Source organism: Cherax quadricarinatus, chromosome 18 (genome assembly GCF_038502225.1).
Source record: "Cherax quadricarinatus isolate ZL_2023a chromosome 18, ASM3850222v1, whole genome shotgun sequence".
Lineage (NCBI taxonomy): Eukaryota > Metazoa > Arthropoda > Malacostraca > Decapoda > Parastacidae > Cherax > Cherax quadricarinatus.
In genome coordinates, this window is record NC_091309.1 from 13546214 (window position 1) to 13565066 (window position 18853).

Below are 18853 nucleotides of genomic sequence, written 5' to 3' on the forward strand. Positions count from 1 at the left end.
GCTAACTCTCTGGCAGACTTTGAGGAAAGAAATGAGGGGCATAGATGGAGTCCCTGAGAAATACGGACCAGATGATTGCCAATTTCATTGGCAACATCTAGTGGGTTTGCTATATCAACACCGGCAACTCGCAGAACAGGAGCCGGGTCAGGAGAATATTTACCACTCAGTTTTCGTACTTTTTTCCAGACTGCACTCATAGAGGAAGCAGAGGTGATGGTGGAGACATAATCTCGCCAGCAAGTGCGTTTAGCGTCACGGATGACACGGCGAGCGATCGCACGCTTCTGTTTAAAATCAAGGAGTCGCTCTGTGGTTCTATTGTACCGGTACCTGCCCCATGCAGCGCGTTTCAAACGTACTGCACGAGCACAAGCAGGAGACCACCAAGGCACGCATTTCTGAGAATGCCTGCCCGAAGTTTGGGGTATAGAATGAGAAGCTGCGGTGAAAACGGAGGACGAGAAGAGGTGTAAAAGCTCATCGATGGAGGACGAAGAAGGAACCTCTTTAAAAACAGTCAGGTGTGAGTAAAGGTTCCAATTTGCCCGATTAAATTGCCAGCGTGGGGTGCGAAGAGGTGGCGAATATGAAGGGGAAGAAAGAATGATTGGGAAATGATCACTGTCATGTAAGTCCGGGAGAACAGACCAAGTAAAGTCTAATGCGGCGGAGGAAGAGCAAACTGAGAGATCGATGCAAGAGAGAGTATGAGTCCGAGGATCAAAATGGGTGTGAGTACCTGTATTTAAAACATGGAGGGGGTGGGTGGCAAGAAAAGCCTCTAACTGAATTCCACGGGAATCACAGTGAGACCCTCCCCAGAGGAAATGGTGGGCATTAAAATCACCAAGTAACAGAATCGGTGGCGGTAATGACGAAACAAGGAAGGCAAAATCCGGAATAGATAATGCCCGAGAAGGAGAGAGATATAAAGAACAGAGCGTATACCACCTATGTAAGTGGATACGGGCTGCTGTGTAATGCAGCGAAGTATGAATAAATAGCTGATGGTACGGAATATCAGTGCGGAGAAGAAGGGCACTTTCATTAAAGGTCCCATCAGGAAAAGGATCTGAAGAATACAATAAATTATAGCCTGAGATGTGAGAAATAACAGCAGAGTGTAATTTTGGTTCCTGTAAGCAAACACCAACAGGGGCAAACTGGGAGAGTAACATCTGAAGCTCACCCCGATTACCCCTGACGCCGCGTATATTCCACTGTAAAAAGGCCATGATTGGCAATGATAAAGATACTTGAAATCCGCAGGTAAGGGTTCCTACGGACTAGAAGGGTTAGAAAAGTCCACATGCGGAGGCAGTGGAAAATGTTCAAGCAGCGAAGGAACGGTGCGCTGTGAAGAAAGGAGTTGCGCAGATGGAGCAGAGGAGAGAGAAAGAGCGGAAGGTGGATCAGTGTCCATTGATGGTTTGGTCTCTGCAATATATTCAGAGATTGCTTCAAGTGTTTCGGAATTCAGAGATGTCGTATGGGAGACAATATTGGGAATGGTAGGGGGAGGATGAGTAAAGATTGGAACTGTATTGGACTGTACCAAGGTAGGGGGGGGCGAAAGGGTGGAGGGAACTGGAGAAGCGTGGCAGGGGACAGAAGAGACAGGAACCTGGGAGGTGGCAGAAGAGGAAGAAACTTGGGAGGGAACAGGGGAGGAAGGTACATTACGAGGAGGAGGGTGAACCTCTGCACTTGTAACTGAGCCAGTGAGAGGGGAAGAACTAGGGACAGAGACAGGGAGGGTAAAATGAGGAGGTGGAAGATGGGTAGGAGGTGTTACCGGACCTTTTTTTGACTTTTGAGAAGTAGAGGGACGATTGGGAAGAGGTGTCGTACGAGGTCTCGTCGATACTGAGGCTTGTAAGAGAGAACTCGAAGAAGCGAGATTAGACTGAGGCGTTGAAGTAGGGACGTCTGAGCCGAGGACAGCAAAAGGATTAGATACAGGAGTGATTATGGGAGAGGTAACCACAGAGGTGGGTGTAGAAGATGGGATACCAGAAGTGGGGGGACGTTTTGAAACACGGGAATAAGAAACACGTGGGAGTCTCCCTTGGAGGCGGAGATGAGAAACTGCCATGGCATAAGGGAGACCTTCTGTCTCTTTGAGGTAACGGATTTCCCGCTCGTTTAAATAGACCTGACAACGGCGAGAGTATGAAGGGTGAGCCTCATGACAGTTAAGGCAAGAGGGAGATCGATTGCAAGACGTATTAGAATGGTCATCGGCACCACAGACTGGGCATTCGGCGATAGATCTGCAATATTTCGCTGGATGGCCAAATCGCCAGCAATTTTTACACTGTTGTGGTGTAGGGATCACCTTTCGAACTTGTAACCGATGTCCTGCTATATAAACGGAGGATGGGAGTTCTCGGCTGTCAAAAGTTAAACGAGCCACATTGCTAGGGTATCGTCTCCGCCCACGGGCAGGAAGAACGTAAGTGTCTACCTTGAGGATTGGGAGATCTTGGAGTTCCAGCTGTTCTAGAATGTCGGTGCCACATGTCTGGAAATTTTGTTGAACTATGGTATGGGGCAGAATAACGGTACCACTACAAGAATTGAGGGAATGATGTTTTTCAAGGGTGACAGGAACAGTATCTATATGGGAAAGACGAGAGAGCTCACGAGCCTGGGTAGCATTCTGTACGGTAATGATGCGCGTACCGCTCTTAAGAGCATGAAAAGAAATATCTTTACCAACATGGCGTAGGAGTGCCTTGCCAATACTATGGTCAGAAAGATAGGCAGTAGAGGAAGTTGGTCGTAAAGTGAAGAATTTAGTCCACTGTTCAGTCTGAAACTGAGCGTGGAAAGGTAGTGAAGGACGTGTCGATCGTTTCTGAGAAGAACGAGAAGGTGAAGGTGGAGAAGTATCATCAGCAGGTAATTGTCGTTGACGTTTAGGCGTGGGACCAGAGTTGGTCCGACGTGGAACGGGTCGGCGATTTGAAAATTGCCGCACCGTAGAGGGAGAGGCCGGAAGCATAGTCAGAGGAGAGCGAAGGTCTGATAAATCGAAGGAGTCAGTCGAGGCCTCAGTACCTGAAGCGGGTGAGGAAACAGCACCGGCAATAGGTACAGAGGCATGAGGAATGTCTGAAGAGTGGTCCAAAGACGAGGCGGGGTCAGAACGGGGTGCGGTATCAAGAAGGGGCCCGGGGGTACCAGGTTCATGGACTAGGGCTGCCATGGTTAGGTTACTTCTTTCTTTTTGTTTTTAAGAAAAAAAAAGCAAGAAGAAAAGAAAAAGAAAAAAAAAAGAAAAAAAGGGGGGACCGGGGAGGGATAGTTCCTAGGAGGAATGAAAGGGCCAGAAATCTCCCTCCGCGCCCAAGAGGACCTCAGCACCGCAAGTAGCGCAGATGCAGCATGGAACCCGTGCCATACCCTACCCTTCATGCCAGTAAACCAGCAATCTGGGATAGCAACCTCACATCTGCCGAGCTACCTCGGTGGACAAAAGAGAGGGCGGCCGGAAATCCGCCACAAAGCATACCTCCTTCGGCCACCACCCCCGGAATCCGAAAGGTGGCTTCCAGAGATACACCCGTCGCCCGAGACACACCCAAAGCCACCCTCCGGGATACCGGAGAGGGATCGGGACATCCCCAGGCAATCCAGATTCCACGGCAAACTACGCCACCGCCAAGAACCTCAACGGAATGGGATGGACCCTGGTACCCTTTCCCCCTACCTAGGAACTAGCGTGCCTGTGGGGAAAAAAAAAAATCCCAAAAGCCAAAAAGGAAGGGCAAAAGGGAGGGGTGGGGAGGAGGAGGAGGAAAGGAAAAAGGGGAGGATGGGATAGGGAATGGGGGATTGGGGGGTAATTAGGTTCGGTCTGAGGAAGGAGACCGACAGGTCTAATTCCTCAGACCAAGAGCCTCTTCACCACGCCAAGGAGCTACCCTTGAAGAGGTCATCTTTTAAGTTTACATTTGAGTCCAGTCTTACAGATGACATGAACTAACTTGTACCCAGTCATGATTTCATAACCCTTATCAAGCTGTGTGTGAACTTTGGATATGAAAACTATTTTTAAGCAGTATTTCAGCTTAGCAATGGGTAACCTGCTGAACCAACATTTTTATGAAAACTTGGAAACTGAAGGTTTTTGCAATACCATTTCTAGCATGGTCACATGGCTCGAATATGCCAATGATATTCTGGTCATATATCCCAGACTTAACATGCAATAACTTATCAAATCAACATCAGACTACTAGCAAATTCACTCTTGAACTAAAAAATAAAAGCAAATTAGCATTTCTTGATGTCCTTTTATGAAGGCATTTAACAAAGACACCCTTTCTCACAAATAAAGATGACCCTACTCATTTCCACTCACAAAATGACACTTATTAGAAGAGATTAATTATTTGGTTTTCCCCTAAGAACTATCACATGCTTACACTTTCCCTTCCCCAACCCTACTTCATACAAGACTGCATATGCAGAGCTAAGACTGTACTCAGTTCTACTAGCAGTACCACTACCAAGAAACCCAGATTCTTCTTTCTACCTGGAGAAGTAACCAACACCATGAGGGCTTTTCCTTGAAGTAATATCCTCATAGCTGCCATGGCCATGTCTTCCATCACAAATCTTGCCAGGAAGAAAGAGCCCTATGACATATCCAGCAGTGAAGCAGGTACTACACAGTACTATACAAGAGCTGCCCCAAAACCTATGTAGGAGAAATGGAGTGAAATTTTTCCATTTATTCAATGCAAATGTTTCCATCCAAGATGACACCAGCAACACTTGTTGTATACAGGATTAAATAGAGCCATCTCATGCACTGGATAAACACTGAAATTATCTACAGAGAACATGATGGGGACAGATGTCATTGTACTAAAACCTTAATTGCTATTTCCAGCAACATACAACAAAAGACTTGTAAATATATCATCTTAACTGTAGTACACACGATACTGCTACATCATTCTTTCAGCTGCCATATGGCACACCAATTAAAAGACTTCACACTTTCACCTGACCATCACCTGTACCCTGCATTCTCCACTATATATATTGCACTTTCTTGTTCTCTGGTATCATTCAGTATGACCATTAGAGATGCATATATTGAAGTTGTATGTATAAACTACTTTCTTTCAACAAACTAGCCATATCCCACCTAGGCAGGGTGGCCCAAAAAGAAAAACAAAAGTTTTTTTTAACTTTAGTAATGTATACTGGAGAAGGGGTTACTAGCCCCTTGCTCCCGGCATTTCAGTCGCTTCTTACGACATGTATGGCTTACGGAGGAAGAATTCTGTTCCACTTCCTCATGGAGATATACAAACTTGTCTTAACAGTTGCACATCATAGGTCAAATTTTTTTTACATCTGCCACTTCCTTTTATGTGATATACTAATATTCATCTCATCCTCCAGCAGGAAGAGGAATTAATATTAGTCTGGCATTGGAAAGAAGGCTTTACCATCATAATACCCCTATAAATGAGTCAAAAATCAAACAGCATTGTGTATGCTTAACATTTTAAACTTATGTAACAGTACTCCTTTTCTTGAAGTGATATTATGATGAAAGTATTTCTTACATATATTACATACAAAAATTCAATGTTTTACACAACCAAACAATGAAGTCAGTGTGAATTTCTGCACATAAAGCAGAATCTATATTAAAGAATAAAGAATTTTTATTTACATATTTCTATATGTTAACATTTAATCTTAAAATACCAAATTTCATAATTCATATACAAAAATGCAAAAAAAAAAACAAAAAAAAAAAAAGGAATACCATTTACATGTTTTACTAAAATGATAAATAATGCTAATGATCAACCAATTTTCTTCCCAAATGCTGTATTTTCTCTTCTGCATTAATCTCATGGCATTTAATACAGCACTCTAACACTTTCAGAAAGTTAAACCCAGTACAGGAATGTTGCTAAACTTTGTAAAGTACAATAAAAAAAAAACACTGTAAACCAAAAGTAAACACAAACCTAGCAATTAGTTCCAAAAATTAACAAAGGAGTTACCACAGTTAATACTATTTACACTAATTTTATGTAGGGTTTGATACCCACATGTAAATACTGTATTAGTGTTACTTTATAGCTTGTTTTAAAAATACATAAATTTTAAATTCCAGACTGCCAAAGGAAGCAATGCAAAGTAAAAATTCCCCAACTCAAATATTAAAAGAAAGTAACACGGTATAGGAAAAAAAAAAAAAAAATACGTTTAAAGCTTCCCCATTTTTTCTTTTAAACTTTTTTCAATACACGTATATTTAATGTCTGTATAGGAAGATACACTGAGGTAATGTGATAGTTTACTTAGAAGTATAATACACACTCCTGCATTTCAGTTAGCCCAAGTAAATGAAAATTTAACTATGATAAAGTTTATAATATTCATTATAAAAGTTGGGTTATGAGAATAAATTTAAATTTGCAACAGACCAAAATGTAATACAGTATATAAAAAAATTAACTGGATAAAAATGAAGTCCATTTAAGTTTGAACTGTCATTGAAAGTGATTAATAAAGTTGATGTAAATGTGTGGAAAAAATACAAAGTGGACTAAAAACAAATACTACTGTATTGTACCAAAGTACAAGGAATACCCAACTTATGAATGTCTGAATTACAAACACCTGCACTTACAAAGTCCATAAACATTTTTTAAAATTAATGCCATAATCAATGTTACTCTGTGTTTATGAACATGTGACACATAACCTGCAAGAAAATAGGATATGAGTTACAAACAGTGAATTTAAAAGTTAGAACACCAAGAATGCAACTTGTTTGTTAGTAGGGGACTCCTGTATTACATACATTACTTATAAACAAATACAGTGGACCCCCGCATACCGTTGGCATCACATAACGTTAAATCCGCATACCGATACATTTTATCGCTAAGATTTTGCCTCGCATACCGCTAAAAAACCCGCTCAACGCTATTTGTCCGAGACGCGTCTAATGTGCGGCCTGAGCCAGCCTCACATGTTCCGACGGTGGCATTGTTTACCAGCCAACCTCCGCGGTAACATCCAAGCATACAATCGGAACATTTCGTATTATTACAGTGTTTTTGGTGATTTTATCTGCAAAATAAGTGACCATGGGCCCCAAGAAAGCTTCTAGTGCCAACCCTGTGGTAAAAAGGGTGAGAAATATTATCAAAATACTGTGGTACCATGGTCAACTGCTGATGCTGCTGCTGCTGTAGCACTGTCAGCTGCTGCTGCTGCTGTAGCACCGTCAGCTGCTGCTGCTGCTGTACCACCGTCAGCTGCTGCTGCACCACCGTCAGCTGCTGCTGCTGTAGCACCGTCTGCTGCTGCACTGTCAGCTGCTGCTGTAGCACTGTCAGCTGCTGCTGCTGTAGCACTGTCAGCTGCTGCTGCTGTAGCACCGTCAGCTGCTGCTGCTGTAGTACCGTCTGCTGCTGCTGTAGCACCGTCTGCTGCTGCTGTAGCACCGTCAACTGCTGCTGCTGCTGTAGTACCATCTGCTGCTGTTGTAGCACCGTCAGCTGCTGCTGCTGCACTGTCAGCTGCTGCTGCTGCTGTAGCACTGTCAGCTGCTGCTGCTGCTGTAGCACTGTCAGCTGCTGCTGCTGCTGTAGCACCGTCAGCTGCTGCTGCTGCTGTACCACCGTCAGCTGCTGCTGCTGCTGTAGTACCGTCTGCTGCTGCTGTAGCACCATCTGCTGCTGCTGTAGCACTGTCAGCTGCTGCTGCTGCTGCTGTAGCACTGCCAGCTGCTGCTGCTGTAGCACCGTTGTTGGTGTGGCTTATTGAGAATACCAAGAAACAATTAACCCCAGAGGGTTAGCCACCCAGGATAACCCAAAAAAGTCAGTGTCATCGAAGACTGTTTAACTTATTTCCATTGGGGTCCTTAATCTTGTCTCCCAGGATGCAACCCACACCAGTCGACTAACACCCAGGTGAACAGGGAAAAATGCCTGGAATTAGTGCTCATATTGGTGAATTTAAAGCCAGCAAAGGTTGGTTTGAAAGATTTAAGAATCGTAGTGGCATACACAGTGTGATAAGGCCTGTTCTGGAAGAAAATGCCAAACAGGACCTACAGTACTCAGGAGGAAAAGGCACTCCCAGGACACAGTGTCTCATCAGTCATTGCTGCATCTTCAATAAAGGTAAGTGCCATTTATTCTTCATTTAGTAGAGTAGTACATGCACAATACATATTGTGCATGTACTACTCTACTATTGTGTATGTGTCCTTCTCTTTGTGTGTAGGAAAATGTATATTTCACGTGGTAAAAATTTTTTTTTCATACTTTTGGGTGTCTTGCACGGATTAATTTGATTTCCATTATTTCTTATGGGGAAAATTCATTCGCATAACGATAATTTCGCATAACAATGAGCTCTCAGGAACGGATTAATATCGTTATGCGGGGGTCCACTGTATATGTACTGTACTACAAATCTAGAATATTGCAACATCAAGGAATCTGTACTCACACCAATTTGAGGTGAGTCTATACAGTGATCACTTGATTATATGACCTAGAGGGAGTGGAGATGTGGGAAAATAAAAAAAAAAGGGTCAAGAGCATTAATTTTTAAAGAGCAGATTTATTAATTAGAAAATTCGATAGAACATGCATTTGTGGTTGTGGTTACAAATTGTGATTAACATTGACAAATATGCAAGCAAGACATGTATAGTATTATGACATTTATTAGAGATATGCCCGCCAGGGCCTTCATCAACCCAATATATACACAGTCTATACGTTGTATATGGTATTTTAATTCTCCATTACTGTACCACTACAATAAGCATAAAAAGAAGTGTGCAACTTACTTCCTGAATGATCTGTATAAAAAATTAAACCCCACCATACATGCACTAAGTGAGCACATACAAAAATTAATTTCCTTAATGAAGTAAAATGGATTAAATAATATTTGTTTTTTGTAAACTCAATGGTTGTCTCCCACTAAAGCAGGGTAACCCAAAGATAACACAATCTCCATCATTCATTCAACTGCTTTCTTTCCAGAAGTGTGCTGACATACTTAATGGTACAGGTTGGACTGAAATGTCGTCTCAAGTTTCAGTCTCATAAGTGCGGGTTATTTGTGTACTGCAATCGGATTACCTTCTGATTGCAATATTCCCACCCATCCTTTATACTGCAGTCACTGTGCTTTTCATCTCCATAATTCAACTAACTATTATACTATTTTGCTTAGCTAAATTCTAGATTTGTTCTCCACCAAATGCATTAACATTTTGTTTATGTCCATTCTATTCATGTGTGGTGGATAAATATTTATTTGGGAAGAACTGGTCAAGAACTAGACACAAAAATTGTTCTCTTAATCTCTCAACAAATGCAGTGATATTTTTTATGTTCATTTTTTGGTAGAGAATGGTTAAGAACTGCAGATTTAATAACTAGTATATACATATCAAAGGCTGAGATTTCTACTACTCAGACATGCACCTTCCCTCATCACAATCCTCCCTCCCATGCACCCAAGGTTATGCCACCCTCACCACAACATTCCCTCTCATACCACAGGCCTATCCTTCCTCTCACATAACAAACCCAAGCATGTACAGGTCAGCCATCACTAATCTGGCAATCAGTAATCCAATTTCATCAGTAATCTGGCACTAATTTCAGCTAGCATAATTTCAAATTTCCAGGGTCACCACAACAACTGGCTTTTACCTCTTTGGTGCCACTACTTGCTGCACAAGACATTCCAATTTTTTTTTCTCTATTTATTGTTATAACCTGATACTTTTAGCCATAGCCATGGTTCCAACAAATAAAAGAAATGGTTCTTGTTGTGTAAAGCACACACACTGTACATTGTACATAAAAGATAAGGTGGCTTTCAAGCCACTGTCAGTTGCCACGAGCTCAGCTCACTCTGATAAGCTGTGACCAGTAAATTTGGGTCTACATATAAAAGAATAGGTCTGTGTGGTAAGTGTGCACTATACAAAAAAAAATCCTGCAGTACGCAGTGCATGATGAGAAAAATTGCAACCATGGTGTAAAACAGCAACTTTGCATTGTATTTCCATGTGGTTTTTATAGCTGTATTCTCACTTTTTTTATCTCATTTGATAAAATGGAAGATATATTACTAAAATAGATATGATTTTGATTGGTTTCACAACGAGAAGTACCTTGAAATTGAGCTCCAAGTAGTGGAAATGTTAAATTTTTGCCAATGTTCAAGAGTAAATCAATGACGTCACTGTCCAATACATGTCCAACTGGCCGGTCTAATAAGCAGTCACAAATGGGTTGATATTATTTATACACGTATTACAATAATGTAGTAGTCTGCATAACAGTAAATATTCTATTTTTTTTTTTTTTGTGAATAAAAATTCAAAATGGAAAGGAAGAGTAATATAAGAGGGGCCTGGATACATGACTAATGAACATAGAAAATGTTATTTTAGTGTCAGGAATGTCTGCTTTGTTTATTCTGGACCCTATTTCAAAATTGGCATCTTTTAAATGTGTGTGAAATTGGCCAGATTGCCAATTTCTGACCACTTTATTGGGTAGTTGAAATAGGTGAATGGGTGATTTCTTGTACTCAGTCGACAGAATAGCTATGAGTTTGGTAGACTGGAACAATGGAATGGGCAAAAAATAGGGCGTAAAGTGGGTTAAATCGCCAATGCATAAATATTGCCATTAGGTTAAGTGTATTCTAACCTAACCACTCTGTAATCCAGCAAAATCACTACTCCAGTGCGCTACAGGTCCCGATGATGCTGGATTAGTGATGGCCAACCTGTACTGCCCTCACTCACACCCCTCCTTCCTTCTTACACTACAGGGCCAGGTACTTTCTGCCTTCACTTTCTCATTCCATAGGTCCAGGCACCTGCTACTTTACCCACACCCTCTCTTCCTCACCACTGTCAGGCACATGCTACCCTTACTCATACCCACCTTTTCTCTCACACCACAAGGCTCTCTCTTGCACTACAGGCCCATACATGTGCTACCTTACTCACACCAAAAGCCCACTTGCTACCTTAACTCATTTCCTCCCTCACTCCCATACCACATGCTCAGGTATTCACCATCCTCCCCACAATAATGAGGGAGTGGAAACTTATTTAAAGTATGCTGGGTTGGATACAATGAGAGAGGAAATGATTGGAAGGAACTGGGTAAAAGAGGGAGGGTAAGGAAGAGAAGGAAGCCCAACTTAGGAGAGTACATTATTTTAATTCCATTGTCATTGAAAGCAAATAAAATTACAGAACATGGTTGCCCCAGAATGCATCTCCAATTATAACACTGGTTTTTATAGGAAAACAAGATCCAAGTACTAAACATTCAAATTACAGACTTTTAGGAACACATCATGCTTGTTTGAACCCCTATAATGAAACATATTTTTTATGCCAAATAATTTTCAATAATTATTGTTATGATTAATTACAATATTGAAAACCAATTTGTATTCCATTTGTGATAGATTTTTGATCACTATCAAACCCCCAGATACCTTCGCATGTGAAAGGCTGTAGGAGCCCAACTGAGCATTTTCTATCCAAAATAGCAAATGGGTGATAACCGAGATTAGTTCAAACAAAACTTGTAAAACTGAGCGATTACTACACAGAATTGTTCACTTTATATTTAAGGGTGTGTAAAAATAAATTTAATTTACACACTGGTCTCAGATCAGGCCGCAGGGGTGTTGACCCTGAAACCCTCTCCAGGTAAACCAAAAATAAGATTTTTTTAATTTTATAAAATTATAGGGGTCGTCCTCGAAAAGGTTGGAGGGAGGGGGTAAAGGGGGTTTTGTGGGTGAGGGGCTTGGACTTCCAGCAAGCGTGCATGAGCGTGTTAGATAGGAGTGAATGGAGACAAATGGTATTTGGGACCTGACGATCTGTTGGAGTGTGAGCAGGGTAATATTTAGTGAAGGGATTCTGGGAAACCGATTATTTTTATATAGCTGGACTCGAGTCCTGGAAATGGGAAGTACAATGCCTGCACTCTAAAGGAGGGGTTCAGGATATTAGCAGTTTGGAGGGATATGTTGTGTATCTTTATAGGTACACTTACCATCCGACTTACGACCTGCTCAACTTACGACCACTCGACTTACGACCGTGTTTTTTTATGCCAAATTTCTGGGAAATAAACAACTATTTGTGTTGTACACAGTGTTTATCCTAAACCTTACAGTATAAAATACAGTACTAACAGCATAAAAAGTAAAGTAAAACATGAAATACCAAAATAAAACAATAAAATAGTCATTACAAAAATGTTTTGTTGATATTCAGTAGTAAAGTTCGACTTACGACCATTTCGACTTACGACCGGTTTCTCGGAACCAAACTCGGTCGTAAGTCGGATCGTAGGTGTATATGCTTCTAAACTGTTGTGTTTTGAGCACCTCTGCAAAAACAGTGATGATGTGTGAGTGAGGTGAAAGTGTTGAATGATGATGAAAGTATTTTCTTTTTGGGGATTTTCTTCCTTTTTTGGGTCACCCTGCCTCGGTGGGAGACGGCCGACTTGTTAAAAAAAAAAAAAAATTATAATGTAAAGAAAACTGTTACCTGTATATAATACATAAGGTGCACTGTTAAGAGAAATTAAACATCAAACATATTCTGATATTAAATCTGTAGTTATATTAAGGACAAGACAAATATTATTACAAAAATAATCTACTGTGTTATAAGAGACAAAACTATAACCATAAAAAATATAAATGGGTGTCCTGAACAGAAAGTTAATTTATATAAATCTTATGTCTATATCTATTCCTATATCAGAATGTAGATGAGAGCCAACAGTGTGGTTAAAATATAGAAGCTACAACAGATGCTGCATTATCAGAAACAATTAAGTCTACATTGCATCCCCACAAAATATCACATGAAAAATGAGAATCATGTGAGAGGATGCACTTAATGATAAATAATAATAGTAAAGTGTAATAGAAAATAACTAAGGGAAATCACAGCATAATCACAAATTATATAATAAATCTAGAGAGAGTGAAATTTATTTGAATCTTTAATCATATAGAACAATGCTTTGCTGTACTGTACAGATTCCACTGTATTGAACATACTGTACTAATGACAAAAATCTAGTGTAATAGGACGGAACTGAAAAGACAGCTTATCAGAACAGATAACAAAAATGATGATGTGTTAGGAACTGATAGTACTGTACTAATTTTAGTTTGTTGTACGTAAGATGCCATGGCATGAGATCCAGATTGTCTGAATTACATCAAGCAGTGAAAACCTATGTTTTAAGCATTTTTACATAGAATCTGAAATTATTTAGCCAAGATGTTGACTGAGGATGTTACAACACTTGTTCTTGATGCTATTAACAGAGTAAGACAGTGAAGAATAAGAGAATGGGATGAAAAAGAGCCAGTGAGGGAAGGTATGGGCATGAAAGAATGTTGTGAATATGCCTGCTGACACCACGAAACTTCACTATATTTTCCTTACAACCACTAATAAAAAAAAAAATTGGAAAAATGACAAATGATTGAATACTAAAGAAATCTGATCTTGGAACGAGTGTTATTGGGTAATTTTCAGATAGTCACCTAAACTACGTAATTTGGAAAGTCACAAAAAAAAAAATTCAACTTTTAAGTTAAAGTTCAAGTGTTAAAGTTGTGACTATGCATAAAATATTGCATTGGCATGTAAGCTCTGATGTTGACAAAGTACTGTATGTAATATTTTGCCAGTGTCACAATAGTGTGCCTATTTCTAGGCTTAATGTGTAATGAAACTCAAAATAGTGTGACTATTCTCTCAAACCTGATTTAACAGGTTAGACAATCATCATGGAATTAGTTACCTCAAAATATTTAGCAAGTAAGTCGTCTGATTGTCAAAAATATATATGGAGGAATTTTCTTGTTGATCATAGAATGTAACGAAATTTCTGAACACTCTACAATGCAATACAAGATCAGGAGATCTTTCTCATAATATTCTTGTTTGCAGGAATAAGAAATAAGTACATGAAATGAAGTTATTGGGAGAGAGTTAAATGTCATGATTTGTGCTAATGCTGATGATATACTACACAAGTGTAAACAACTTGTCATTTAAAAAAGTGCTTGTCCATGCACATTCCAGTGTGTTACAAGTGTTCTGAGTTCATGCTGGTTCAGTAAGCAGGTATGGAATATGTGGTAACTTAACATTGACTAGGATTAAAATACTTTTGTGCCTGAAGCCAAAGCTAAATACAAGAAAGTTAAGGTCCTTCAAGACTTTAAAAAGGTTACTTTTGCCTGTCAACTGGTCTGCTCATCTGGCTGCTGAAACATTAGTTACATACAATTTCTTTTCCTATGTACGTATCACCTAACTGCACATCCCTGATCCAGTCCATGGATCACAAAATAAGAAATGTGTGTGCTGAAATAAAATCATGAAAGCATTTTATAAGTTTAAAGACAATAGGGGTTATAACGGCATCAAGAAACACTCCAGTATCAAAGACATTTACATTCAGTGCAGACACCTGAAATTTTATCAGGGTTTTACTTTGAGGAATAAATGGTAAACATTATAGTTGCTAGCATTTTTCCAGATTGAAACTGATACTGAGTAGCTGTAGTAGTCTTTGATTTTGAAGGGTTCCATACAACACTGACAAAGTCTGAAGCTGCTGACTTGATGAAATAGGCCAAAGGGTAAGTAAAATAATTCCTGGCAATATGTAAAAGGACTAAGGACTAAGGACTGTGTGTGATAGTAATGTTTCTGAGTATTACACACACACACTGACTCAGAAATTATCAAAGTTATCTTGAACCTGAACACTGGGAATTGACGAAAGTGATGAAGATGAGGAACCAGCTCCGCAAAATATTATATCAATGGACAAGTGTATATCCATTACAGTAAAAGTTATCTGATAAACTGTATGGAGACTAAGTCATTCATTACCAAGCAGGAAATCATGCAAATGTACATACTACAGGAAACATTTATCAAAAGGAGGCATAATTCTATGAAGATGACAAAGATGTAATTTTTTAAGAATGCTTCAACTGTCTTAACAGCCTCCTGCATCACCTTGCCTGTCACCAATACCTTTACTAGATGCTGAAGAGACAGAACTGAAGCATTTGACCTGACATTCTTCTTTCTTCCATTGATAATTCTGGAAATCTAGTCTCCTGTGACTGTATCAACATCTGGTAAATCCAACTCATCTCCCTTCCCTCCAGTTTCCACTATTCCTACCCAATAGTGCTTCAGTTATATCTATCTTGTTAATACCTGCAGCATATAATTAGGAATAATACACACAGACCATTTACTGGTAAGTACAAATTTATAAGTTATATATACAGTATTATGTTAGAAAACTGCTACTCATTATCAACAGGAAACTGGAAATAGCAGCTCCTTGTCCCAGTTACTCTGGATTTTTGGTGTTTGCCTACTGGCCCAATATTTACCATGTTCTATCTGACAGTTTATCTTCTTATAGCGAGTCCCAAAATATTATCCAAGGTGGAGAATGTATTGTTTCTGCACATACCTTCAAAACCCAAGATAATATCACCTCTGGTCATACTGCTTTGTCTTTATCAATGTTCAATATGGAATTAGCTGTCTTGTTGACTGCACTCTTTAGTTAATTCTTATAAGAATTAAGACAAATATCACCCTGCCAACAATTTGTTTTCCTACCCTTTTCAACATAAAATAAAAATTTGACTTTTAAGTACAATTCTACAAATACATCACCTGTAGACATGACTAGACAGGTTAAAAGTGACATGACCTGTCAAACTATGAGGTTTGAGGCTATGTCATCTGCTTATTGCTCTATAGCTATACATTACAGTGCAGCCAAATTCAACCACAAACCGGATGATAATTTAAATTCTGAATTTTCATTCTTTACTCCGAAAATTTCTAACTTTAGAGATTATTCCAAATTTGTAATTATAAATTTCAAATTTGGGAGAATTTTCAAGAGAAATTTACTCTGCATGTGTGCAAATGCATGTAGCTATGTGTTTGTGTATATGTATGTGGACTCACCGACATGTGGTTGCAGGGGTTGAGTCTCAGCTCTTGGCCCTGTCCCTCAACTTGTCACTTGCTAGATTCATTCCCTTCTACCCTTGTGGGCCCTATCCTACCTGCATTTAGGGCTATCTATATAGTCTGCTTCCACCACTTCTTGGTCAAGTTTGTTCCCCTTCCTGACCACCCTAAGACTGAAAAACACTACCTAGAATTAGTCTCATTACATACCTCTGCACTTTCTCCAGTTTTTTAACATGCTTTCTCAGGTTTGGGCTCCATGCTGGTGCTGTATACTCCAGAATGGGCCTGACACATGTTGTATAAAGGGCCCGGAATAACTGTGTGTGTGTGTGTGTACTCACTGAGATGTACTGTGTAGAGATGTACTCACAGAGGTGTGTTTGCAGGGGTTGAGTCTCAGCTCCTGGCCCTACCTCTTAAACCCCGATCACTGGCATTACTGGTTCTTGATCTTATGGGTCTTATCATACCCACTCTTGACACTGTGTAATGAGTTTGCCTCTAGCACTTTATCAAGCTTGTTCTTACCCCCAAGACTGAATAAGTAATTCCTAACATTTATGTGGCTCATCTGTGTTTTTAGTTTCCATCTATGACTTCTCACCCCTATGCCTATCATTCCAAAAAGTTTTGTCTCTATTTGCTCTGTCAAAACATCTGAGTACCAAGTATGTCATAATCATGTCTCCCCAATCCTTTGTATATATACCAATTTGTGCTCACCAATTTGTGGTGGTAAAAGTCAATTCTCATATCCTGGTCCTGTCTCTTAACACTCTTCAGATTCACTTCCTTTCAGCCTCGTGGTCCCTACTGAACCTGTTCTTAAAACCACGTATGGGGCCTGCCTCCACCAATTCCTCACAAAGATTCATTCCATTCCCAACCATTCTGAGACTGAAGAAATACATCTGGACATCCCTGTGGCTCGTCTGTGTAACTTCCAGCAGAGTCCCCATCTATTTCTCGCCTCTCAAACACCTTATCCCCATGTGTGAACTCACCTAATTGTGGTTGCAGGGGTCAAGTCATAGCTCCTGGCCCCACTTGTTCACTGGTTGCTACTACGTCACTCCCTCCCTGCTCCGTGAGCTGTATCATACCTCTTCTTAAACCTACTGTATGTGTGTGTTCATGTGCAAGTGTGTGCAAGTATGTACGTACATATATGTACATGTATATGCATGTGTGCATGTATGTACATGTATATGCATGTGTGCATGTACATGTATGTGCATGTGTGTGTACATATATGTATATGCATGTGTGTGTATGTGTGTACACATGCACAAATTTATATACTTTAAAAATTTTTTAGAAATGTTGAAATATTATCAGAGCTCTTGATATACTACAGTTTTTGAAGCCTTTGATAAGGAGTTAAGTTTTTTCACAACCATGTATGGAATTTAAATTCTTAAAAAAGAAACACAAACCAGCTAATAAACCTATTAATGTATATTAAAGTAAGTATTCCAGACAATTCAGAATCTAATTTGCAAAACATATTACAAGTCCCAGCAATGAGTATCATAATCCTTAAACTAATCACATACCTTGGCTATTGTACTCTATCTTCTCAGAAGATCTGTCATCACATATTCCAAATTAATACAATGGCTATCATTTGGACCATTAATATCCCTGACCATTACATTCCTGACCCTTGATGTAACAAATGCTACACCACAACTCTGTGTAAAGTTATGAGTGGTGATCATGCCTTGGCTGCTGCTGCTGTTGCGAGATTCTCATCAACAAGTAGCTAGAATATCAGTACTTAAATGCGCCATGTTGAGCTGCTCGCTGGATGAAGTTCTTTACAGTTAATTCATCAAGGGCCATAAATGCCTCTGTCTGTGCAACTTCTGTCATGTGGTTGAGCGCAAAGCGGAAGCAAAACTCCTCCAGTTCCTGAAGTGATAAATATACACAAATATTTAAGTTTAATTTTTTTTTTCTTACCATGTAGGCCATTCCCACCAAGGCAGGGTGACCTATAAAGAAAGAAAAACCCAAAAAGAAAGAAAAAACTTTCATCATCATTCAACACTTTCACCATCACTCATACATAATCACTGTGAAGTTTAAAAATATTAATTTTAAAATCTCTTTTGTGTAACTATGGTTGTTCACCCCCACACATGGTAACAGAACATACTCCCCAGAGAAAATAAAAAAGCAAGCATTGTGTTTTGAAGTACTAAATGACACAATCATTACTAAACTAGCTTTAATAGTAGTCTGAAAAGCAGAGGATCAAAATATTATGAATAGTCAGACTAATCAAACAAAATCTTTAATAATTTTTACAGAATAACTAATAATTACTGGTAATTATATACAGTAGGGCCCCGCTTTATGGTGTTTTGCTTTAAGGCATTCCGCTAATACGGCAATTTCAAATTATGACCAAAACTCTCTATAGGGCTCCCCGTCCTTCTATTACAGCGTGCGCCACCTGGTTTGTTTACATTCTCCGTGAGCACCGCGTCTCTCCATTACGTTTGGAAACTTTCCAAAATTTCTAGTGTTTTAAGTTATTTCATATTTTATATATACATACTCTGATAATTATACTTATGTGCACCTGTACCTAAGTAAACTTACACACTGTGCTGGCATTCAGGTACACATTAAAATCACTAAGAGTGTCTTATTAGTCTTGAAGATGCCATAATAATAATGATAATAATAACAATACACAATAATAATCATTCTGAGGCACAT

At 39.6% G+C, this 18853-nt stretch overlaps 1 protein-coding gene across 1 annotated transcript in view; it reads right to left on the minus strand.

Annotated features, from left to right (window-relative positions):
• Nucleotides 1–8599: 8599 nt before the first annotated feature.
• The window catches only part of LOC128689208 (RCC1 and BTB domain-containing protein 1), a 93656-nt gene continuing 83402 nt past the window's right edge, over nucleotides 8600–18853 (minus strand). Inside the window, exon 11 of the mRNA XM_070086211.1 lies at nucleotides 8600–18037. Coding sequence (XP_069942312.1) covers nucleotides 17897–18037 — 141 coding nt within the window. The 3' untranslated portion in view covers nucleotides 8600–17896. The remainder of the gene's footprint in view (nucleotides 18038–18853) is intronic.